The sequence below is a fragment of the Sarcophilus harrisii genome, chromosome 1, assembly GCF_902635505.1.
Source record: "Sarcophilus harrisii chromosome 1, mSarHar1.11, whole genome shotgun sequence".
NCBI classification, from domain to species: Eukaryota; Metazoa; Chordata; class Mammalia; order Dasyuromorphia; family Dasyuridae; genus Sarcophilus; species Sarcophilus harrisii.
In genome coordinates this window covers 606,726,280-606,752,100 of record NC_045426.1, presented here as the reverse complement: position 1 = coordinate 606,752,100, position 25,821 = coordinate 606,726,280, and the positions used below count along the sequence as shown (strand labels likewise).

Below are 25,821 nucleotides of genomic sequence, written 5' to 3'. Positions count from 1 at the left end.
ATGCCTTCTACTCTTTGAGAATTTCTGGAACAATATATGCTTGTGATTTGCCCATGGTCACACAGCTAATAAGAATTTTCCTGACCCCTAGGCCAGCTTTCTAGCTACTACATTATGCTGCTTTGGATTCAGAGTGTTAATGGATGAAAAGTAGCATTGGTGAGATAATTTCTAAATCAGTAGCAGAGTAAAATTATTTACTTCCATTTTTTTTTTCTCAGAATGATAGAATTTTGAAGCTGGAATAGATCTTAGAAAATATTTATTCTATTTTTACTTTACAACTAATCACCAGGACATAGTACAACATTGACTTTAAGGTCAGAAGTGTCTAGATTCATAGTTTTGGCACATATTAGCCATATTCCTAAGAGCAAATCACTTAACCTAGTTTGAGCTCAACATGATGTTCCCTAAAATAGGCTCATGGTGCCACCTCCCCCATGAAACTTTTTCGGACTCCCTTAGTTAATAAATAATAAGTTGTATGTATCCATTTACTTGAATATATGTGTTTAAGTCTGTTCATAGGAGAATGTAAGTAATTTCCATGATTTCAAGAATTACTGAGTATCTATCTTATCACCAAATGTAGTTCAGTTCAGCTGTCAAGTGTATGTTGTTTGCTTTTCATAGTAATAAGAAGTAATTAAGATTCTTTTAATAATGAGAATTTTTTTCTACTCCCCCCCAAAAAAAAACCACCATTTTTCTTTATGCTAGTTCTGATAAGCATCAGTGTGCATTCAGAAGCTTAATGGAACTTATATATTTGTTTATTCTCAAATGGTTTTCATTATGCTTTTTGTTATTTTAGTTACTAAGACAAAGCTCAAATAAAAATGGAAAGATAGTTTGAATTTTTAAAAAAGGGGTAACTCACATATAGTAATTTAAAGTGTAAAAATAATTTTTCTCATAATAGCCTGATGGGGGAGGTATAGTGCAGATATTATCTGGATTTTGCAGATGAAGAAACTGAAATTCAGATAGATGAAGTGACATAGAGGAAACATTCAATATTGTCAAGAGTACTTTAATGGTATCAAGCCTATAGTGTTTGACCACCACAACACATAAAGGAGTGCTATTTATTCTGATTATCTATAGACAGTTATTCTTGTATAACAAGACAGACTAGACCAGGGGTCCTCAAACTTTTTAAATAGGGGGCCAGTTCATTGTCCCTCAGACAATTGGAGGGCTAGACTATAGTAAAAACAAAAACTTTGTTTTGTGGACCTTTAAATAAAGAAACTTCATAGCCCTGGGTGAGGGGAATAATCGTCCTCAGCTGCCACATCTGGTCTGGCCGTAGTTTGAGGACCCCTGGACTAGACAATTACACTAGTAAAATCTTATAATTTGGCAACAAGGAGGAACTTAGGAATTCTGTATTTTTAAAAGCATGAGTGAATAATCAGATTGTAGTTTTAAAAAGAAAAGTTTTTAAGAACTTTAATTTCCTTCAGGAAACACAAAAATATAATCTAATTTTTAAAAGAATCTTATTAAAATTTTTCCATAGTTTATTTGCCAATTTTGGGGGGAAAGAAAGGAAAAAAATTTAAATAAGTCATTTTCTGTCAGAAAATATTCTTTAAAGATTATAGCTTCTGTTTTGTTTACATGTTGATTCATAACAAGCAACTGAATTCAAGGAGGTGAAGCATGGCTAGCCTGGGCCAGTCCCCAAAATGGAAGCCTCAGAGAAGAAATTTGCCAAGGGGAATAGGATGCCAACATGATTAGTCAAATCAGTCAGCAAGTGTTTAAGTGCCTATCATGTGTAAGGCACAGTGCATGGTGGAGGGATATTTCAAGGTGATAAGTCTAGATGAGACATGGTGGAAAGTCATGCAAATGACTGAAAGCTGTAAAGAATGTAAGATTCCACTGTACTTATTGCTTGTTTGAGGTTGTTTTTGGCAGAGAGGGGGTGCCTGGGATATTTTGGGGCTTTTGATGCTTATTTTATTTTTCACTGATTGTGATGATATACAACTTGGGACTTGATGCTTCTCCCTGTTAAAAAGTCTATTTGAGGCATGAAAACTCCAATATATCTATATAAATATAAATATAGATAAGGGATATTTTCATCCCAGAAGAAGAACTTCTGTTTTGGCTAGTGATGAAGATCCATGGCTTTCTGCTTTACTCCATGATGGCAATGTAGACTATGTCGTTTGTTATATTTGGTTTGCTATAGTGATTCTTGTTTTCAACTAGTAAATGAACTTGCAAAATGTCTCAGTTTCCTTATCTATAAAATAAACTTGAGGAGATAGCAAACCACTTCAGTAACTTTGTCAAGAAAACTCCAAATGGGGTCATGAGGAGATGGATATAACTGAAAAAAAAAAAAAAAAACAAAACATTATTTTTATTATACTGGCATGACCTAGACATGAGAACTGAAAATAGCTCTGCAGTTATTTGGATTTTTCTTTAAGAAGCACTTCATAACTCAATCTATGCCAGTCTTTTGTGTGCTTTGGTAGGTCAGTTCCTAGATATTCATTATTATCTTTCTAAAATATAGATATATATAGATAATTACATCTATATATATAGATAATAAAATATAGAGAATTCAGGAAAGACTTTCAGCATATTAAGTGGATTTTGTGGTAAACTTATAGAAGGATATGAAAAAGTATCAGAAATAGATTGTGACCTGCATCAGTGGAGTTAAGCATCCGTGTTAATGATATTATAGATCCTTTACATTATTGGCATAATTAATAATATTCTAGAATTAAGAATTTAAATGAAGTTAAATAATGTAGGAATAAGTATATTTTAAAGCAAAATTTCTTAAATTGTAGGTCACCATATAATGAAATATAGAAGTCTTGAAAAATTTGGCAACATTAAAAGATATCAGATACTCTGCCAAGACTTTATTCTTAATATAAAAAATTAACAAGCATAACCATCTCATTAATATGTACATTTAATTTCACTTTTAATAAATAATAAAATTCTATTTCTATCAAAGAATTGTTTTAAAATAAATTTCTTTATGACATCAGTAAATGTTTGATTTGTATTATCTATTTTACATACCTATATACAAGGTCATGTAAAATTCTCTCAGGTGAAAAGGGATCACAAGTGGAAAAAGTTTAAGATAGCCTGCTTTAAAGGGCAGTGGCTCTCAAAGGTCTCTCTGAGGGTCCTTGGGGGAAAATGACATTTTAAAATTAATATGTTCAAAATTTTGTTGTATATGCTTTTGGTTTTAAATATGAATTTATGATTAGTTTATGGTATTTCTCAATAGTATCTCCTCAAAGAAACTTCATTTTTCCTTTTAATTTTTAATTTCTTTTTCATTCAGTGAGAAGTGACACTTAGTTTGACTTGTCTTTTTAGTCCATTGTCTTGCAAATGTAGTAAGTGAACAAAAATATTTAGAGCTGTTGCCCAAGGAGAACTATTGCATCATGTGAACTTTCTGCTTTTCATCTTATAGATATTAAAATTCCAACATGTTTTATGGAATCACAAGGCCTATGAAGAATTTTATATCATAGTCACTTGAACTTCCAAAGCTCAAGACCCAGACCCTTTAATCTAATTTATATTACAGCTTGATTTGAAATGAAGGGTACCTTGTTTCAAGTCCTAGCCAGGATACCGGCTGCGTAACTGATCAAATTGTTTATTCTTTCCCAGTTTTATTTGCTTAATCTCTAGACTGAGAATAATTATAGCACTTACTTTAGCAAATTGTTTTGGAAATCAAATAAATAATGTAGGTTAAGTGCTTTGTAGATTTTAAAACACTCTATCAGTGTAAAGTGTTAGTATCATTAGCCTTATGAATACTTTTGATATTGGGTAGTATGGTTCAAGAAAGAATTGCAAAAAACCTTTGCAATTTTAAATCTTTCCTTTGTGTTTTTCCCTTCTTCTTCTAATCATTTCAAAATAAATGAAATAAATTTAGCTCAACACAAAACAGTAATACCACAAGTATCCCCAACCTCTTTTCTGAAGTTTCCTCTGTACCTGTTCCCTTTTCTCATTCTCATATTAATGATGCCATATCATATGTCATTCCTGCTTTGTCTCTCAACCTCAAACCACATTCTGCTTATTTAACCACATTGTGATCTATCTTTTTATGTTTGTTTTTTCAGATTGTAAAACTAGCTATTTATGGAATGTTACCAAAGAACCTCCACAGAAGAACCATGATGCAAAGGTTACATCTTTTTCCAGATGAAGTAAGTCTTAGTTTTCAATGACCATTTATTTTCTCAATTATATTTTTCATTGTCTTTCTCAGTCATGTAAATCCATACACCTGCTTTCAGTAATCTTCTAAATCAGCTTATTAGTTGTTTAAAAATGGTTCCTATGTAAGTTTAACACTTGATATTATTTTGTCATTTGTGGTTCATTTTAGTGTAATATAATTTCCTTGTTTATATTTTTTACATAGTGAATTTTTGGTTTTGCTGCATCTGATAGCATAATTGCAGCGTCATCTAATATTTTGTTTTAGCCCCTCATTTTTATTCTTTATATATCTTTGTTTTTTAGGGTTGTTGTTGTTGTTGTTGTAAGCAATAGATTGTTGAATTTTGTTTGAATTTTAATTGTTTAATCCATTCACTATTGGATTGATTTGGAGTTTTTTTGTTTTGTTTTTCTGATTTAGGCTTTTTTGGTTCCTCTTCTATAGTCAAGATTTTTTCTCTTCAATTTTTTTTTTTTTTTTTTTTACTTATCCTACCTTAAGGTAATTATTTCAACAGGTCCTTTTGTTTTTGAGTTTCTCTTATTAACCTCTCTTTTTTTTTTCTTCCTTTCATCTACTTATTCAGTTTCACCCTTCTTTTCTTTCCTTTTAATTTCATATATTTGCTAGATATTTTTCTTGTTTCTGTGTTCTTTTTCAAAAAGGAGTTTATTTCCCTTATTCTCCTCATTAATTCTCTTAACCTTTCTATCCTAGACCTTTATTTTTGATTAATGGTCCTCTTACTCATTTTTAGATTCTGTATTCTCCATGGAATTAAAGCTTGTAAGGTACCTTTTTTTAAGTTTCCATTTCTAAACAGTTTTTATACCTTATATATAATTCATCACCTTTCCTCCCTCCTTTTTTGTTTTTTTTTCTGTTATGCCTTAAAAGTATTTATTCCCTCAACAAATAGGACAAAAATATTGTCCTGTAGTAGAAATTTTTTTATGCTTCTGATTGTACAGTTCATTACTCCCATGTTTTTTTTCCTCCATTTGCCAAGAATCACCTCTCTTGCTCCACACACCTCCCACAATCTCTCAGAGGTAGTAGTCTTTCTAAGTACCATACAAAGTTTCCATTTTCTGCATTAGAACATCTCTCCTCTTATTCCATAGACATGTTCTTCATTGGTACCACACTCTCACACACTCACTCTCTTTCTCTCTCTCTCTCTCTCTCTCTCTCTCTCTCTCTCTCTCCCTCTCCTGTATCAAGATTTCCTTTTTTACTTATTGTTTAAATCCCTCCCTTTGCCATCACATTATTTCACAGTTCCCTTTTTCTGACAGATAGAGGAGTTATTTCCCCTTCATTGTTTGTACCATTGACCAAATTAGGTTCATCACACATTTCCCTTCTGCCTCCCTCCTTTCCTTTAATGTGCTCTTGTAATTTACAGTTTAGTCCTACAAAAAATCTGATTTACCTGTAAGTGAAGTGTTGTAAAATTTAATCCTTCATGTTTCAAAGTCTATTCCTCCTCAGAGACTTATATTCACTTTTATTCGTCTCCTTATACTTTTAGAAGAAATCTTTTAATGGTTCCTCCATTGTGGATCTACCTACTAGGGCACAGAATAGCGCCTGAATAGAATAGCTTGAAAGTATTTTTGTGCTTTCTAAAGTAAAGGAACAATCACTTTTTTATGTTACTTGTAAGTCACATCATTTAATTCTTTATATTCTGTTACTTAGCACAGTGCCAGCACATAGTGGTCTAAAATAGTTAACATTCATTAAGTACTTACTATGTGCCAAGACACTGCTAAGTGCTGGTGATGCTAATAAGAAAAAAAAGAAACCAGTTTCTGCCTCAAAAAGCTTATGGTCTAATGGGGGAAGAAACACACAAAAGACAACTAAAAAGGGAATGGGGAATGATTACCCCTTGAAGTCTGGTGAAGAAGTCAGGTGTATACCAAAATAGAACAGCCTGATGAGAAATGAGATGCTCTGAAATAAGTTCCCTCTGTGAATGGAAATTTGGAATTCATGGCTCTACCTGTCAGTCAGAATGGTTGAAGTGAGTGATAAAGTGGAAAACCAAGCTGAGGAACTCTCACAGGTTGAAGAGGTGGGGATTTCTTTGTTTTATTTTATTTTATTTTTTTTTTTTTTGCCTTTTTTGATATTAATTCTCCTTCTCTTTCCATGATTAGAAGGAGAGCAGTGTTATAAGATTAAGCTGATAGTCTTGAGACCACTGTAAGCTTACAGAACATACTCATGGAAGAATACTGACAGTAAAATTTTTCAAAGATTAGTACAACTGTGTCCCCCAAATAATATCTTGTCTACAACCAGCTTGTTTTTCTTCCTGATAATAAATGTTTTGTTGTAATATTTTGACCTGACACGTAAATCAGCCACCTCCAAAATAAAGATATAAGAATTCTAGTTTCAAAAGGGTACTTTGTAACACACTCACCCCTGTAGCTGGAGCACACCTTCCTGCTATAAAGAAGTATGTCTCTTTGTTCCCTAATGCAATACTACTCTTAAATATGTTATATTCTGTTAGTGAATATGCCCGAGTTGCATCCCTTTTTCCTCATTTCTCTTCTTGTAATAAAGTTTTGCTTTGAACTGATTCCCATTGTTTTACGTGTTATTCTCAGAATCCATGCTCATTAAGGGATTATTCTTTCCAAATCTTTGACTAGCCTATAGACATACATCGGTTACCCAAACAAGGACTTAACTAATTGACAGCCACACTGACACTGGGGGAGTAGAATTTGCTTGGGGGGGAGTAGGACTACTCTGGGCCCAGCTGTAGAAAGCAAGGATCAGCAGAAGGACTTTCTTATATGAGAGAACTATCAAAAAACAAGCAACTATTTGTAGATCCAGTCCCACTACTGATCAACATGGAAGCTTTGACTTGCTCTCTTTTTCTAACACTAGACCAATTCACTACTTAGGAATCTTGATCTACCTTTACTCCTTCCACTTCTCCACTTCCCCACTGCCTAGGGCTTGTCATATTGTTGCCAAATTTAGGGAAGATCCTCATTTGTCTTTAACCCACAGAAGTTTAGAACTTATGTATTCAAGTAATCCATCAGCCTTAGCTTCCCCAGAAATAGGAATTATAAGTATGCTACTACTTGTGCCTTTATAATCAGTACTCATGCCCCATTTCTCAAAGATTTAATCTATTGGCAGTTTCCCCTGATATCTCAACATAAAACTTATAGGCAGTCTACATTTTATACCTCCTTTAAAAAAAAAAATTTTATGTGTATTCTTTATCTCTCTCAATCGCATTGCTCCTGTCCAAATCATTTAAAACAAATAAAAAGTAGACATAGTTTATCAAAACAAATGCTCATATTAGCTATGTCAAAATTTGTATATCTCATTCTGAATTTTATGTTCATCACCCTCTCAAGTTGGAGATTGGCATGATATGGCTTCAGTCCTGTGAACTCATGATTCACTTATTAATCAGATTTCAGTATCTTTTTAAATTATTTTTCTCTCATTGTGTAAATCGTTATATATCTGCTCACTTTGCAGTATCAAATTAGAGAAGTCTTCCCAGTTTTCCCCGAGACTGTTCATTTTCTCATTTCTTATGGTACAATGATATTCCACTCTATACCATAGTTTGTTTATCTATACCCCAGTCGATGGGAATTCCTTTGGTTCCCAATTTTTTGCTACTATAAATATTTTGCTACTCATAGGGCCTTTTCCCTCTTTCTTTGATCTATTTGGAACATGAGCCAAATAGTGGCGTAGCTAGTTTAAAGAATATGCACAGTTTTTGTGAATAATTCCAAATTACTTTCCAGGATGACTTATCAATTCCCATATCTACCAGCTATACAGTAGTGTGCCTATTTTCTTGTAGTCTCTCCAACATGTCATTTTTCTCTTTTGTCATCTTAGTCTGATGGGGGGTGAAGTAGAACCTTTGAGTTCCTTAAATTTGTATTTCTCTATTAGTGATTTGAAACATTTTTCATAGTTATTGATAACTTACTTTTTGAAAACTCCCTGTTCTTCTTATGTCTGTCTTAATAGTTCTGTGAAAGATGTTTTTTAAAGCTCCTTTAAGAAATCTGAGCCATCCAAATCTTTCTTCAAGAACAAATATTTTTGATTACTAGCATATTAACTATAAATCAAATTATCATATAGTTATATATCCATACTTGATAGTTCAATAAGCTCATTGTACAATCCAACTGCACAGTAGAAATAAGGTTAGTCTGCATGATTTGTTTATGAAGCTATACTAGTTCTAAGTGATTAACATTTACTTTCAAAACGCTCACAAAGTGATTGACATTTGGTAGCATTTTGCAAGGAATTGAAACTAAATTCACTAGGTCATAATTTGAAGACTCTATTTTCCTATTTTTTGAAAAATCAGAACATTTATCCCTTTACTAAATTAGAGAATCTTAGAATTGAAAGAGATCTTGTAGGCCACCTAATCTAACCCTCTACTTGAACAGCAATTTCCCCCCCTACAGTGTATTAAAAAATAATCATTCAGAATTTGCTTTAAGACCTTCTACAAAAATGAAAAGGCAGCCTATTCCAATGTTGGATAACTGTTAAGAGATTTTTTTTTTATTATAGACAGATCTTCATTTGATACAGTTTATTATGTCACGTTTCTCTTTTCTTCCTCTTGTCTTTTCCTCCTTCCTTCCTTCCTTTCCTCCTCTGTCTTCTTTCCCTCCATCACTACTTCTTTCACTCTCTCTGTCACTGCAAAGTTCTATGTCCCTGGACACTCCATTTTTGGATAAGATAGGATGATAAAGGCAGGGGAGGATCTCCTCCCACAGCTTCTTCCATAACTTCACAGGATTCATTTTGTTAATAATAAAAGATTTTAAGAAGGGTTTTTTTAATTGCCTAAAATGAAAAAAATTAATCTCAATTGTAGGAGATTCCAGAAGATATACTTAAGAATATAGTAGAAGAGCTTCCTCAGCCACGAAAAATACCTAAAAGACTAGATGAATATACCCAAGAAGAAATTGATGCTTTCCCAAGATTATGGAATCTGTAAGTCTCAATTATTATTATTTTATTACTCTTTAATCTAAATTTAGTTTGTTCCATAAACTTTCATTAAGTGATAATTTCCTTAAGACCAAGGAATTTTATTAAAACCTCATGATTAAAATAGTAAATTTTATTTATTTCTATTCTTTACACAACATCTAAAACTATTATTTGCTTCCAGCAAGTGCTTTAAAAATATGAGTTAAAAGAACAAATGTCTTTCCCTTCAGCTGATTAAGTGAAGGACTATTGGTCCTTCTGTTGCTGGTCACTTTAAAGCATAATGTATTTTTATTTTTCTTATGTGAACTCTTCAGTTAATAATCTCAACATTCAAATGGCTAAGAGTGACCAACAAGATTTTTTATAATTGTAATTTTATTGGACTATTTGGCACTTAATTCAGAGTAAAGTAAGCTATTTATCATTTTATGTCTTGCCCTGCAAACTCATTTGTGAGGATACATCTTTGCATCCTTAATACTTAATATGTCTAGTACTTTGTAAACCAGAAAGGGCTCATAAAATATTAACTGTCATTATTGCATTGCTTTGTCTAAGGTAGATATGTGCTAGTTGTAGTAAAATATACTGCTTTTAAGTAACAACAATTAAAACAAAACCCCAAAATCGAGACATTTAAGATAATTTCTTCAATATAAAAAGTTGTTCCTGTTTTTCTATTCTTTTTTGTGTGATTAATAAAATATAGTACATAATTGCCTTTTTTGCCCTAAATATTCTAAGGCAGCATCTTTTCCAAAGGAGATTTTTTTTTATCTGAAAATCATTTTATTAATTCTCTTTTTTTTTTCCTGAATCAACACTCTTCCAAGTAACACTTTTGATGTTATGCAAATAATTTAAATAGTTGTATAGGTAACTTTTACTTTCATTTCTGTGGACCTAAGTATTGGTTTAAAAACAGCTTTTAGAATGCCCTCTCTTGCAAAATTAAGACATTTCTTAGAACATCCAAGTTATGCAAACTTGTTTGTATTTCAGTCCTGATTTTAAGCACTTGGTCCCAGAAGGATCAAGGCCTAGTGATTCTTTGATTGTGTCAGTAGTGAGTCTTGTGCAGAGGAAAGAACACTGCACATGGTGTCAGACACTGGTTTAAATCCCAGCTTGGAGATTTGCTAGTTGAATAGACAAGTCACTTTAATTCTTTGTCTCATTGTTTTCATTTTTTTAATGGGAATAATCAAAGCAACATTACATTCTGCATAGTGTTATTGTAAAGAAAATAATTGAGCATCATGCATCTTGAACTGGAAAGGTTCCTTCACATTGGCTCCATACAAACAAGATTTAAACCAAGATCCTTTAACTCTAGAGGCAATATCATTTGTAAAGCACAACGTTCATATGACCATAAGTAATCCTATTATTATTATTATTTCATTTTATATATTTCCTCCCTCTACATATGTATTTATTTCCTTCCTGTTCCTCTTACTGCTTCGTTTTGATAATTGTATGTAAATTGTTTTTTAATAATGGTCTCCAGTTTCTTTGACTTCACAAGCTGTCTGTCCCTGGTTCTGAAATTCATTCCATCATCACTGTTGCCTCTTAGAATGACTAAGTGACACAGTTATGTTCAAATGCTGCCTCCTCCAACATATGACTCTCTCCAATTGCTAGTACCTCAGCACTTTTTATTTCCCTTGTAGGTTATATACTTTGTTTTTATTTATATGCTTATGTGTTATTTCCCTTGAAAGACAATAAATTCCTTACAGTCAGGAACTCTTCTGTTTTTGTCTGTTGATTGAAGAGGACTCTCCAAAAAATTCTTTACCAATGGGTATTAACAAGTCATAGCTAAAATCTGATAGGAGACAAATTATTTTGGACCTTTTCCTCTGTAAAGATCTGTGAAAAATGTACTTCAATTACAAAAAATTGAAAACAGTCCTTTATGGTTTTAAATAAAACTCGAAAGTACTCTGCAGATGATTCCTTTTAGTCATTTAGAACTGAATACCAGGGTAGCTTGGTATTCATGCTGAAAGGAAGACAAACTATAATGTTTCAAAAGTACATTGGCTTAAATAGTATAATTAGGTAAAAGTTAGAAATATCACCCAAAGGAAAGAAGTGGGATTGTATAATGAGAATATATTGAAAACTCCAGTTTCTTCTGATCTTTTGTCAAGATGAAAACTTACTTATTCTTCCTTGTTAAAGTTCATGTTCAATTTCACATATAAGTCTGTAATTTCATCTGGAAAATTAATCCCTTCTCAGTGCATCTTATCAACCTACTGTAATTTAGCAGATGGTCTTTTATAATTAACTTGACCAAAAAATTCATCACCCTACTATCAACATGATGGTGAACCTTTCAACACACATATAGTCATATAGTTACATGTCAGAGATCTCTAGGTCTAATTTAGTGGAACACATTTTAGATAATTAGAGTCATCCCTAAATTAGATCCTTAGCTTGAAGCCCTGCAGCATTTATGCATAGCCTGAAAAATTTTAGTCTTCTCCACCTCATATTTTAACATTAGTAGATTTTAGTAAAGGAAATATTTTCATAGAATCACTTTAGTGCCCAATACAATGTTGTCATATTTGTGGGAACTTTTTAGATCTATATCAGAGGTCCATAAACTGTGATCCTCATAATCTGGCAACCTAAGAATTACTTTTTCACATTTTTAAATGTTATAGAACTTTATTTTTAAATGTTTAAAAAAAAAAAAAGCATTCTTAGTTTTTTGGCCAAAAAGAGATTGCTAGTCAGCCAACTGTAGTTTGCCAGCCTGCAGGCAGTACAATTAGCATGCTTGCTCTGACAGACCTATTTAATATGAACTATTAAATGCTTGCTTCAGATTAAAAGAAATTCTCTTTTAAATGTGCCTCTACTAAAAGGCATTTCTTTGTAGCATTTCTGTTGATCTCATCACTAAAACTACTAGTCTTTTTCTAGTTCTTATCTTTCTGTGCTTCTCCACAGGAATGGGTAGTTTGATGTTCTTCTCTCTTACCTTAGCTTCCTGGCATTATGCTCTTCTGAATCTCCTTTTACTTTCTTGATTCTTATTCTTTTTTCCTTTTTCTGGTTCCTTCGCTTACCTTCTGCAGGGCCACCTCTAGTCATGCTGGTTTATGCCTGCCACCGGACTCCAGGGATTCTGGAGAAGGGAGTGAAGCAAATGACTTTGCACAGTTGGCTTAACTGAAATCCAATTTACGTGCAAGTCATCACCTTCCTAGTGTCATTGATCCTTTTGGAAAACAAAGGACAAAAAGAACAGCAGCAATTGCTTCCTTGTGCCCCTTAAATGTAGAATATTGACCAATGCTTCTTCCTTTTATTAAACATGATTTCTCTTGAGGATTTCAATTCCTGGTTTCATTTATTACTTCTATGTAAACACCTCCCAAATCCATTATCCCTACCTCTAGCTTCATTTCCAATCCTGCATCTCCAATTGCCTTCAAGATAACATTATAAACTCCCTGAATTGCAACCTGTACAAAATTGATCTTATGTTCTCTTAAAAAAAAAATCCCTTATTCAAACAACTTTTCAAAAATAATGCCATCCCCTCAGTCCCAAATGTTTGAAACTTCAGCCACCTTTATCTCTTTCTATTCTTTCACTATGCATCCTCATTCCTCCACAATTCCAGTATTTTATATCCTCTCAATTCTTCCTCTGCCGAATTTCTTATTTATCTTTCCAATCCCACTGTCCTAGTCTTGGCTCCAATCACCTCTATTTGATCTATTTTAGTTGCTTCTTCATTGGTCTTTTAGCTTCCAGTCTCTGCTCTTTCCAGTTTGTCGTTTAAAATTTCTTCCAAAGTTTAATATTGCAAATGTAGTGCTCTGATTGTCTCACTTCTTGTAGGGCCAGGACTGTAAGAGTCCTAACAGCCACTTAGTCTAACCACTTCATCATAGCCAGTAGATATGAAGTGTCTTGCCTGAAGTCACACAAGGAGTAAATGATAGAACTTAGGTTTGAATCCAGATTTTCTGTTTCTAAATTGAAGATATAAATAATAGTTACCGACTGACTGGCTTTAGTATAAGGATCTGGCTTTAAGATAAAATCTAGTTTAGGGACTATTTTAATTCCCTGAAATTTGTCCCAATAAAGTAGACCTGGAAACACTAATTTAGATCCTGAGACAATATGCTACTGTACCACATTGCTTATAAAATCACCATAGTCTCTTTATCTTGGTATTCTAGACTTTCTGTAAACTGTAAGCCACTTTTCTAACCTTACCTTCTACTCTCCTCTTTCCTATCTGCTATATATTCCACTCCTATCTGCTCTGTATTTGTATTGACTTTCTCACACCAATACATTAATCTGTGCTCTTTCTTGTTTAGGGATAGATTTTCCTGTACATCTCTTTTTGTTGAATCTCTCCTCCAAAACTACCCAGCTTATTAAGATATTATTATGATTACTGATTTACATTGGTTAAATTTTTTATAAAATGGTTATAATTAATGTTGGTCTATTTTCCTCAATCCATTTCGTATTTTTTTGTCATTAGTAACTTATTTAAATAGGTTATTTTGGAGTTGACTTGCTTGTTTTCTACTTTTATTCTAGTTTTGTATTTAATTTTGATCTTTGCCCTAATAAGTTTTAAACAGAGTATTTCAGGAATGACTTATTTTATTAATGAATAATTCCCTGTCCATAAAATAAATAAATAAATAAAGTTACTTTTTGTAACTTTTTTTATACTTAACATGCCTGTTGTCAGAGTATTCATAGTGAATGTGCTTCAAGCTTCTATGTGTTCTATGAGCCTTGATATCTCTCATTTTTTACTTTTCAACCATATTTTCTTATGTGTGTTTTTTTGTCCTTACCCTTCACTCATCTTTTGCTTTGAACAAAGCAATTTAAATCAATACGTATTTTGATGGAAATACATATCTGAGATAAGAACAGTAGATGTATCATGACGTACCTATAACTGAATAGAATAGGATGCTGAATTGCTTTTGAGAAATAGGACATTGATTTTTTTTTTTTTTAATAGCCTTTTATTTACAGGATATATACATGGGTAACTTTACAGCATTAACAATTGCCAAACCTCTTGTTCCAATTTTTCACCTCTTACCTCCCCTCACCCCCTCCCCTAGATGGCAGGATGACCATTAGATGTTAAATATATTAAAATATAAATTAGATACACAATAAGTATACCTGACCAAAACGTTATTTTGCTGTAGAAAAAGAATCAGACTCTGAAATATTGTACAATTAGCTTGTGAAGGAAATCAAAAATGCAGGTGTGCATAAATATAGGGATTGGGAATTCAATGTAATGGTTTTTAGTCATCTCCCAGAGTTCTTTTTCTGGGCATAGCTGGTTCAGTTCATTACTGCTCCATTGGAAATGATTTGGTTGATCTCGTTGCTGAGGATGGCCTGGTCCATCAGAACTGGTCATCATCTAGTATTGTTGTTGAAGTATATAATGATCTCCTGGTCCTGCTCATTTCACTCAGCATCAATTCGTGTAAGTCTCTCCAGGCCTTTCTGAAATCATCCTGTTGGTCATTTCTTACAGAACAGTAATATTCCATAATTTTCATATACCACAATTTATTCAGCCATTCTCCAACTGATGGACATCCATTCAGTTTCCAGTTTCTAGCCACTACAAAAAGGGCTGCCACAAACATTCGTGCACATACAGGTCCCTTTCCCTTCTTTATAATCTCTTTGGGATATAATCCCAGTAGTAACACTGCTGGATCAAAGGGTATGCACAGTTTGATGACTTTTTGAGCATAGTTCCAAACTACTCTCCAAAATGGTTGGATTCGTTCACAACTCCACCAACAATGCATCATAGGACATTGATTTTTAAACTGTTTCATTTGCTCTCCAACTCAAAAACCCACATTTTGAAAATCTTAGGACACCATAATCTCCCAAGAATTAAAATTGCTAGTGACCTAAAGAGGAATTGGGAAATATAGGTGATAACTCAGGGCTAGAGCTAGTTCTTACTGGCCCAAAAGATCTGATTGTTAAATTTTCATTGTGAAAAATGATAAAAATCAGGCTTTGATTTATTTTGTTAATTCTTTAGACTGTACATCAGAAGTGTCAAACCCAAAGCCAGGCTGCAGGCTGCCAAGAATATTACCAAGTGCTGCCATAACCAAATTAAAATGTAATTGGTAATATAAATAGGAAATATTTCCTATTTATAGAAAATAGGAATAAACAATTATTTAGGAGGAAAAACAAAAACATTAGGAATGGTCACTTTTTGCCAATGTTGTCTGAGGCTCCAAATTAATGTTTCAGGTTCTACTTTAGTGGGGACAAATTTTAGGGAATTAGAAGCACCCTAAATGAGATTCTTAGTTTTATGTCAGTCCATCAGTAACCTTTTATTAAGCACCTGCTATTTTCCAGATACTTTGCTAAGCCTTAGGAATACAAAGGCAACAAAAGGTGGTTCATACTTTCAAAGAGCCCACAAACTAATGAGGGAAAATAATACCCAAAAAGAACCTGTAAAAGGGAGAGAGGGAAGTGATGGTACCCAGGTAGAAGCATGATGATGTTCCTGTAGTGTGATGGGAAGGGATAAGGTGTCTGCCCTTTGCCCCCCTTCTTAAATAGAGGGTTTAGGAGGAACTTTTTTTTTTTTTTAATAGCCTTTTATTTACAGGTTATATGTATGGGTAACTTTACAGCATTGACAGTTGCCAAACCTCTTGTTCCAATTTTTCCCCTTTCCCACCACCTCCTCCCCCAGATGACAGGATGACCAGTAGCTGTTAAATATATTAAAATATAAATTAGATACACAATAAGTATACATGACCAAACCGTTATTTTGCTGTACAAAAAGAATCAGACTCTGAAATATTGTACAATTAGCCTGTGAAGGAAATCAAAAATGCAGGTGGGCAAAAGTATAGGGATTGGGAATTCAATGTAATGGTTTTTAGTCATCTCCCAGAGTTTTTTTGCTGGGTGTAGCTGGTTCAGTTCATTACTACTAGGAGGAACTTTCTGATGTCTAACCTCTCCAGTCAGAAAGAGGAAAGGGCCCAAGGGTCAGGGGGCCACTAAGGAGTTGTGATTCAGAATCGATTTGATCTTGCAAAAAGATGAATTTCTGAAAAGAGCAGTGAAATCCTAGTGAGCATCCAGGTAGCAAATGAATCTGTCTTAAAAGATTGGCTAAAGAATAATTATAAGGGGAAACAGTGTAACTGGGTCATTGACTCCCATGTCATAGAACTAGGAGTCAGATTCTACCTTTTATGCTTATTACCTATATGATTTGGGGGGAGAGAGCCAGGAGCCTCACTTTCCTCTTGTGTAAAATGAATGGTTTGGTCTAAATGACCTGAAATTCTTTGAAATTCTATCCAAATCTATGATGCTATGATCAATCGGCAAATATTTACTAAGAGCCTCCTGCTTGCTAGGCATTGTGCTAGGTCATGGACAGTATGAAACAAGCCCTACTTTAAAAGGATTTACATTCTAATAAAAAAGACAAGTATATAAAAATATATACGTAACAAATATGAAGTGAAATATGTACAAAGTAGTTCAACGCATTGTAGTTTGGAAGTACAACCACCAGCATTTGGCAAGATCAGAAAAGGTTTCAAACTAAAGTTGGTGCTTTAGCTATGTTCTAAAGGAAGAGAGATTCTGTGAGTTAAGAAGGGATGTATTCTTAGCTTGTAGAGTGGCCAACATTAAAAAAAAAAAAAGATGGGAGTTGAAGTATTGTATATGAGGGGAAGAGGAAAGGTCAATATTACTAAATCACGTATTGCCAGAGGGGAATCCAGATTGTATAGGACTTTAAAAGCTAAACAAGGGGGGCAGCTAGGTGGCATAGTGGATAGAGCACCAACCCTGAAGTTAGGAGGACCTGAGTTCAAATCTGGCCTCAGACTTTCTTAACTTACCACTTCCTAGCTGTATGGCCCTGTATGTAAGTCTCTTAACCCCAATTGCCTCAGTAAAAAAAACCCAAAAAATTAAAAATTAAAATAAAAGCTAAGCGAGGGGAATTATATTTTATCCCAGAAACAATACTGAACTTGATTGGTAGGGAAGTCGCATCACCACTTAAGGAAGATTCTTTTGACAGAAATATGTATAGGATGCATTGGAGTGATGAGAGTCTTGAGGCAAAAAGATTAGTTGGGATTTTTTTCCAGTAATTTTGTAATAATGATGAGAGCTTGAACTAAAGTTGTAGTTGTATGAATGGAAAGATTGGAGCTTATACTTGGTGATATTATGGAGATAAAAATGGCAAGGCTTGAAATTGATTGGATATATAGACTGTGGAGAAATAAAGAGTTTAGGATAATACTGATGTTATGAATATCTGAGACTGAAAGAATGAGACTAAAGAAAACATGAAAGTTTGGAAGAGGGGAAAGGTTTTAGAGGAAAGTGGTTAGTAGTGTCATCCTACATGAAAAAGGCCCAGAATGTATCATCTGAAAGGTTTATTTATATATATAAAATGTGTGTGACGTGTGTGTGTAACGTGTATATATGTAACATGTGTATAACGTGTATATATACCCATATATAACATGTATGTGTATATTATATATATATATATATATATATATATTTTTTTTAAATCTTAGCTTTGAGCAACTTGATTTAGAATAGATAAATGCATTACATTATAGTTCAAGAATTGAGGGGCTTAGCTATGACATCAATTTGCCCTGTTTATAGTTCAATTAAGTACTAACTAGTTATTTTAAATGTGGGGAAATCTTTTTTGTATATGTTTCAAAAGCAGAAGAGATAAAATTCAAGTCATTAGTCTCTAGAGTCATGATTATTTCAGAGGCTGAATTAAATTAGCCTGGTTCAATATGTATACATTTGTGTACATGTATACACATGTATAACAAAAATTAAGTTTTTTGAAATGTACTTAATGGGACTGGATAAAGTTAGATTTGATGGTGATTTTTTGGAAGCATGATTAAAACAAATGTAGCTCAAGTATGCCATTAATAAACTAGGATTTCATATTGTTCGGTTTTTATGAAATTTTATTTTGTAAGTATGGGTAAAACTTATTTTAGCTAAAGTAAGTTAATATTACTTAATGTTTGCCTCTTTTGAAAAATAAAAATCTGGAGTAACCATGATTACTACTTGAACCACTTCATAGAATTCCCAATCCCTCTATTTTTGTCTGCCTGCATTTTTTATTTCCTTCACAGGTTAATTGTATACTATTTCAAAGTCCAATTCTTTTTGTACAGCAAAATAACTGTATGGACATGTATACATATATTGTATTTAACTTATACTTTAACATATTTAACATATATTGGTCAACCTGCCATCTGGGGGAGGGGAAGGGGGGAAGGAGAGGAAAATATGGAACAAAAGGTTTTGGCAATTGTCAATGCTGAAAAATTAGCATGCATATATCTAATAAAAAGCTATAAAAAAAACCAATGATTACTACTTTTTAATCAAAATTTTATAATTGCATATTACCAAGTACTACTGTGCTCAACTAAGTACTCCCATCAATATTTTATTTGCAGTGTTTTAAACCATTGCAAAGGAAGTCACATACACATGTATATGCAAAGTCAAAAAAAAAAGTTTCTCTTTCAAATCAGAGATTGTTTTTATTTTTTGCTTCGTATCTCATGTGACTTCTGTCCTTAAAAGATAAGGACCTACATATCATAAACAGTAGGATTTGTTAGCCTAGAAAAATCCATTCATTGGGAAAAAACTTTTTAAGTGTCCGTCATTTTGGACTCAGTGTTTTGAGCTCTAGAATAGCAGTCTTTCTGTAGTTCTCTGCAGTGCTCTGGTTGTCTAAAAAATTCTTCAGAAACCTGAATTTATAGGAGACTTAATCACATTTCCTTATGGATCATGAGGCAGATGTATGTATTTGGTATGTGCAAGTAATGATACATTTGGATTTTCTTTTTTTTCCTCCTTAAAAGAAAGTGTAAAAAAGGCAATACTATCCATTTTCATAGGGAAATTGTAGTTCCAAATCATTGCTTTCAGATGATCAAATAATTGTACATTCTGTAAAACTTCAATAATAATGGAAATAGTAACGGGGCTCTTAATATAATGGAAATTTTTATATTATGAGAACTTTATTAGAATAACATTTGGATCCTTTTTAACAGGTTTTTTTTTTTCCTTTTTATAGAATTCTACAGGATAGATTCCTTAGGAAAAACCAGACATAGGGAAAGTTTCCATTTTCAATCAATTCAAATTATATATGGGACAGAGTAACATTTGTAAAAGAAATTTTTAAAAAATATCACCTACTCATAATTCAGAAATGTATTGTTCAATGAACCATTCCATTGACAGTCATCCATTAAATAAATACCCATTGTACTAAGCATTGTACCAGGTAATAGAGATACAAAAGACTAGAGTGAAAATGTCCCTATCTACAAGGTGGTTTATGGGGGCAAATATGGAAAATGCCTAGTTCTAAGATGAATGGCTTAAAGCAGGAGCTTATAAGGAAAAACTATAAAAGTGAGAGCAAAGACAGATAAAAAAATCTTTTGCAGGTGTCCAGGTAGTACATTGGCCTAGATGGGAGCTGGTTGACTGTCCATGATTTTCCTGGAGGGTCCCTTCAGCCAAATCTGTTAGAGGAGAGGCTAACAAAAAGGAAAATCAAAAAAAAAAAACAGGCTCTGGAATTGTCTTTGAACAAACTGAAAATAGCTTGAAAGAAGGTGTTTTTAACCTGAGAGCTGTGAATTTGTTATATTTTCAACATTTTGATAATTATATTTCAATATAATTGCTTTCCTTAGTAGTCTTTTGTGTTTTGTGCATTTAAAAACATTCCCCTGAGAAGGGATCCATAGGTGTCACCAAACTATCAGAAGAGTCCATGGCATGAAATAGGTTTAGAACCTCGAATTAAATAAGCATTAGTAGAAATGAACAAGTTTAAAGTTTTGGTTTAACTTAAATCCAGAAGAAGGAATCTCTTTATTAATGATTCCTATCTGCACTTTCAGAAACATGTTTTGCTTGTCTCAGAAGATATTTAATAGAATACTTAAAGGAGATCATTTATTTTATTTTTCTACTCTCAATACAGAGCTGATAGTTGAGCATCCATAAGATTTGCTATAGTTTTGTGCCAGTCATAAAGGATATTCCTTTTTTTAATTTAGGATTTTGTTTTTCTCCTCAATTATATGTAAAACAAAACAGTTTTTAATATATTTTTAAACTTTGAGTTCCAAATTCTTTCCCTTTCTGTTTCTCCAAACCTCCCCATCTCCACTGAGAAGGCAAGCAATTTTATATGTTATACATGTGAATCATCCAAAATATTTCCATAATAGTCATGTTGCAAAACAAAAACAGACCAAAAACAAAACTCTCAAGAAAAATAAAGTGAAAAAAAAAATTATGCTGCAGTTTGTACTCAGATACCATCAGTTCTTTCTTTGGGGATGGTTGTCTTGATCATTATATTGCTGAGAATAACTTAAGTGGTTCACAGCTGATCATTTTACAGTATTGCTCTTATTTTGTACATAGTACATTTCCCTTTGCATCAGTTCATGAAAGTCCAAGTTTTTCTGAGAATGTCCTACTCATCATTTCTTATAGCATAATAGTATTATAGCAGCTTATTCAACCATTCCCCAATTGAGGGGCATCCACTCAATTTCCAATTCTTTGCTCCTAGAAAAGAGCTGCTAAAAATACTTTTATATATACAGATCCTTTTCCTTTTTGTTTTTTATCTCTTTTTGGATAGACTGACTAATGGTATTGCTAGATCAAAGTTAAAAATAGTTTTTTAAAAATTTTCATATTTGTCATGTTATGCCAGAAAAAATGCATTAATATCTCATTTTCTCCCCATCCCCTCCACCCATTTGTCATTTTCCTTTTCTACCTGTTATCCAATCTAATAAGTAAGTGGGAAGGTAGTACCACACAATTTTCCAGCTGGCATTTCCATGAGGGACATGAGTTAGAACTTATTAGACTATGAGGTACCTCAGTTCCTCATCTCTAAATTCACTTCCTGATCTAAGTCTATAATTCTATGATTTTAATAGTGAAAAGTTAATAACTTGAATCCTATACAGCAAAATCTAATTTCATTCTTCTATATTAAGCCTTGAATTATTCTCCACTGAACACTCACCTCCTTATTAATTTCTTCTCTGATAGGTGGTACCCAGAATTTTATACTTTACATGTGTCTGGTAGTGTATTATTATGAATAGAGTCCTGGCTTTGGAATCAGGAAGTCAGGGGTTTGAATTCTATCTCAGATGCTATACATGTGATCCTGGGTTTAAATCACTTTATTTTCCAAGCTCATCTGTAAAATGAGATACTAGCATTTATCTTACTGAATTAGTCTTAGTAAATGAAATTAAAATGCTTTACAAATCTTAAAGAACAGTTACTTGCAAATGTTAACTTTTATCCAATGTGACAATCACCTTCTTGAGGTCGAGGGATGGTAACAAACTTGACTACTATCTTTTGAGTAATTAAATGACAATTCCAGATGTGAGATGATGAGAGTCTGCACCAATCTACTGGCATTGTCAGAGAAGAGATCATGTATGAGAGATGTCACAAAGTAGAAACAAGAGCTCTTGGCAACAAAATGGTTATCATGGATAAGAAAAAGTGAAGTCAAAGATAACACCTCAGTTGTTAGTCTTGGTGACTGGGAGAATAATGATGATACTTTAAACAGTAACAGGAAAATTAGGAAGAAAAAGAAAGTTTGGGTACAAAAATAATGAGCTCCGATTTGGACATGTTAAGTTTAAGTTAAGATGGCCAATAGACAGTATTAGAGATGTAAGACTGCTGATCAGGAGAAAGGAGTAAGGGCAGACAAATAGATCTAAGAGCTTCACAGTTTCACCAAGCAGTCCACATACTGAATAGCACAATTTGTGAGATATATCAGACTTCTATGTGTTTGAGAAAGATCTGAACAAGTGTTATCCTGGATGTAATATTCACTGATCTTGCCTGGAATTTAGGTTTATTTTTATTGTTTAAATCAAATAGTAATGAAAGTTATATTACTATTCTATAAGAAAATGTTAACACATTCCAGTGAAGTTGACCTGAATAAGACAATATTCTAGTATTCTTCTGAAGTCAAGAGTTGTCCTTAAGGAAACGAATACTGTGCCCATCTTCCTACCCACTTCCCTATCCTGATTGTACCCCACTTTCCTGAGTTCTTTCCAGCAATTTGTGGTGTCACTAGATTTACTGGAAAAACTTAAAGAGGGAAGGTTATACTAAATAATTCCATACAGTGGAAATTATTGGAACATAATCAAGCTGACCTTTTATTGTTTCTAAGATTAGTTTCCTATCCATATTTAAATTCAGTTATTTGATTTTTTTTTTCTTGGAATAATTAGCCTTATTCTTAGTAATTTAATTCAGAAGTGGAAAAAAATAACTTATGGGAAGAATAAAATTATATTAATAGGTTTGGATTTTTGTTTTACCAGTTTTAAAAGATCTACAACCATAATTCTATTTCTTTTTTTTAATATGGAAAATAAATTACCTTAATATGGCAAACAATTTAAAGTGTTTTTTTTTTTTTTTTTTTTTTTTTGCTCTGCTGACAGCCATCTGTGACACAGATTAAAGTTGTATTTTATTCATAAACCAAATGGATCTTTTCCCATCTCTTTCCAATGACAAATAAAAACATCAAAAAGGTTATGTGAAATGCCAAGTGACATATATAAAGTATTAGGTGAAAACCTTTGTAAAAATGATTACCTTTTCACTCTGCTCATCTGTCTTTGAGAAAATTTTCATTTCTTCTTTCTGAGTAGTATTTGAAAAGGTGTGCTTATTTCTCCTTTATCTTAAGAAATCAGCCACCCTCTTTTCTACCAGCTCCAGCTACCACCACCCTGCTTCCTTTCCAAACTAATAGTAATGGATGTGGTATTTACCACAGAAAGAATCTGTATTTTTGCATAAAGTGGTGTGACCTTAAATGTTGAGCAAATCCAAACAACTTTTTTTGATTAAGTTTTTACTCATGAAATATAGATAATATTCTTTTCCAAAAGCTATCTTCTTTCACGGCAGATAGACCTAATGCCAAGTATTATATAAAGAATAGAGATTATTGTTTCAGAAAATAAAATAACAAATTTCAGTGTGACATAGCAAAAGAAGTTGACATTTTTGCCCATAAAACTGTCCCTCTTTCATTAATTCTCTCATCTTTTGCAAAGCATACTTACAATAAAAAAAAAAACTATTATAATTAAAGATGAGGTTTATATATTACTTGCTACCTCAACCCAGTAAATATACTAGGTTTTACAAACTTGGAACAACTCATCTAATCTTTGCTGGTTAATGATCTTAAATTTCCTCTCTCTGAGACCAAGTGAAAATTGACATTTTGATGGGCTAAAAAATTTGCAAAAAGTTACATGTACACCTACACTGAGTAATTTATAGTTCATGCATTTAAAAAGGGGTGTGGGAAATATAACAAAAAGGTAGTTTATCCCTTTATCGGGCAATAAAATATATCTACTTGATTCCAGAACATATGGAATCTCTCTGAAATTGGAAGAAAGGAGCTCCCAAAACCATCTTCAAAATGTCATAATTATTCATAGAACATGCTAAGTTTGTAAATATTTTCGTTGGTTTTAAACATGTACTTTTTAATCCAAATAACAATTGAAGTAATTTCCAGGAGAAATTGGGAGAAAAAAGGCAGAAAGACAAATAGGTAATATTTTAAAAGCAAAATGCAAAACAAAACAAAAAACCTCAACTCAGTCTTTTTTCTTTTCCCTCAAAAGATGTTACAACTTTGATCATCTCAGCAATACTTATTGAGCATCTGCAAGGATAGTGAAATTGGAAGTAACTTCATAAATCATTTAGCCTACTCTCCTATCAGATACATGATCCTTTTGAAATTCATTTTTGGCAGGTGATCCTCAAAACTCTACTTAAGTGCTTCTAGTAAGAAGGAATCCACAGTCTCACAAGGCAGACTATTCCACTTTTGAACAACTCTTATTTTTAGCAAGTGTTTTATTATATTTAGTCAATATGTAATTCTGCTAACTCCCAAACTGATCTAAGTTCTAATCTACAATAGAATAAATGTAATTCTTCAAAATAGCAACTCTTTAGTTCTTTGAAGAAGGAAATTATTTTCTGCTTTCCTTATGCCCAAGGGATTTTTCTTTATCTAGCCCAAGTATCCCTAATTATCTCAATTATAGTACTCTTCATATAATCTCCAAACCCTTTTATATTCTGGTCACTCTGTGCTGGATAAATTCCAGTTTTGACAAAGTCCTTTATAAAATGTAGCACCTCAAACTGAATAAAACTCCTGATGTAGTCTGACTGAAACAGTGGAACTCTTTCCTCATTTAATGTGAATATTTTATTTCTAATGTGGTATAGTGGAAAGAGCACTGAATCAGAAGTCATAGGACCTGGGTTCATTCCCACTTTGGATACTGTAATACTTGGAAAGAGTCACCCTTATGAGTTGTGATTTCTTCATTTAGGACTTGGAAAAAATGAAAAACTAATTTTAAAAATCTGTTTTGAAGGCACTTAAGAATAGCCATTGTGTAACCAAAGCATGTGTCATGTCCAGTATGTTTTTGTTCATGTGACCATTCAGGCTTTCACTTAAAGATGTTCAGTGATAAGCCACTAGTGACTAGAGGCAGACCTCCCTTTTCCCGGCTTTAATTTATCAAGTTTTTTCTTAAGTGATAAAGGTGGTGGAGCATAATGAAAAGATCTCTAGCTTTTGACTAAGTGATCTTGAAGGTCTCTTAGAGCTCTAAATCATTTGATCCTAAGGCAGACTGAAATCTGCTTTCCTAAAAGACCTATATGTGCAAAAATGTTTGTAGCAGCTCTTTTTGTAATGGCAAGGAAAAGGAAATGAAAAGGATGCCCATCAATTGGGGAATGGCTGAATAAATTATGGTTATGAATGTAATGAAATATTATTCTATAAGAAATATTAACAAGCTAATTTCAGAAAAGCCTGGAAAGATTTGTATGAACTGATGCTAAAGGAAGTAAGCAGAACCAGGAGAATATTGTACATAATAACAAGAAGATTATGTGATGATAAACGGTGATTAGACTTATCTCTTCTCAGTAATGTGGCAAACCAAGACAATTCCATATATACAAAATGCCATCTGCATCTAGAGGCAGAACTATGGAGACTGAATACAGATTCAGGCATATTATTTTCACCTTCTTTGTTGTTTGTTTGCTTTTTTTTTTTTTCTCGTTTTTTTTTTTTCCTTTTCTTATTTTTCTTTCATAACATAAGAAATATGGAAATATGTTTAAAATGGCTATACATGTATAATCTATATCATATTGCTGTCTTGGGAAAGGAGGGAGAGAAAAAATTGGAAACCCAAAATCTAGAAAAAATAAATGTAGAA

General features: G+C 32.8%; 1 protein-coding gene across 3 annotated transcripts in view; it reads left to right on the top strand.

The window, feature by feature from the left end:
- MRPL13 (mitochondrial ribosomal protein L13) overlaps nt 1–25,821 on the top strand; it is a 47,393-nt gene that overhangs the window by 18,952 nt on the left and 2,620 nt on the right. For all 3 annotated transcript variants that reach the window (XM_031947150.1, XM_003760344.4, XM_031947151.1), the window contains 2 exons: nt 4,152–4,238; nt 9,174–9,295. In XM_031947150.1, coding sequence (XP_031803010.1) covers nt 4,152–4,238; nt 9,174–9,295 — 209 coding nt within the window. The remainder of the gene's footprint in view (nt 1–4,151; nt 4,239–9,173; nt 9,296–25,821) is intronic.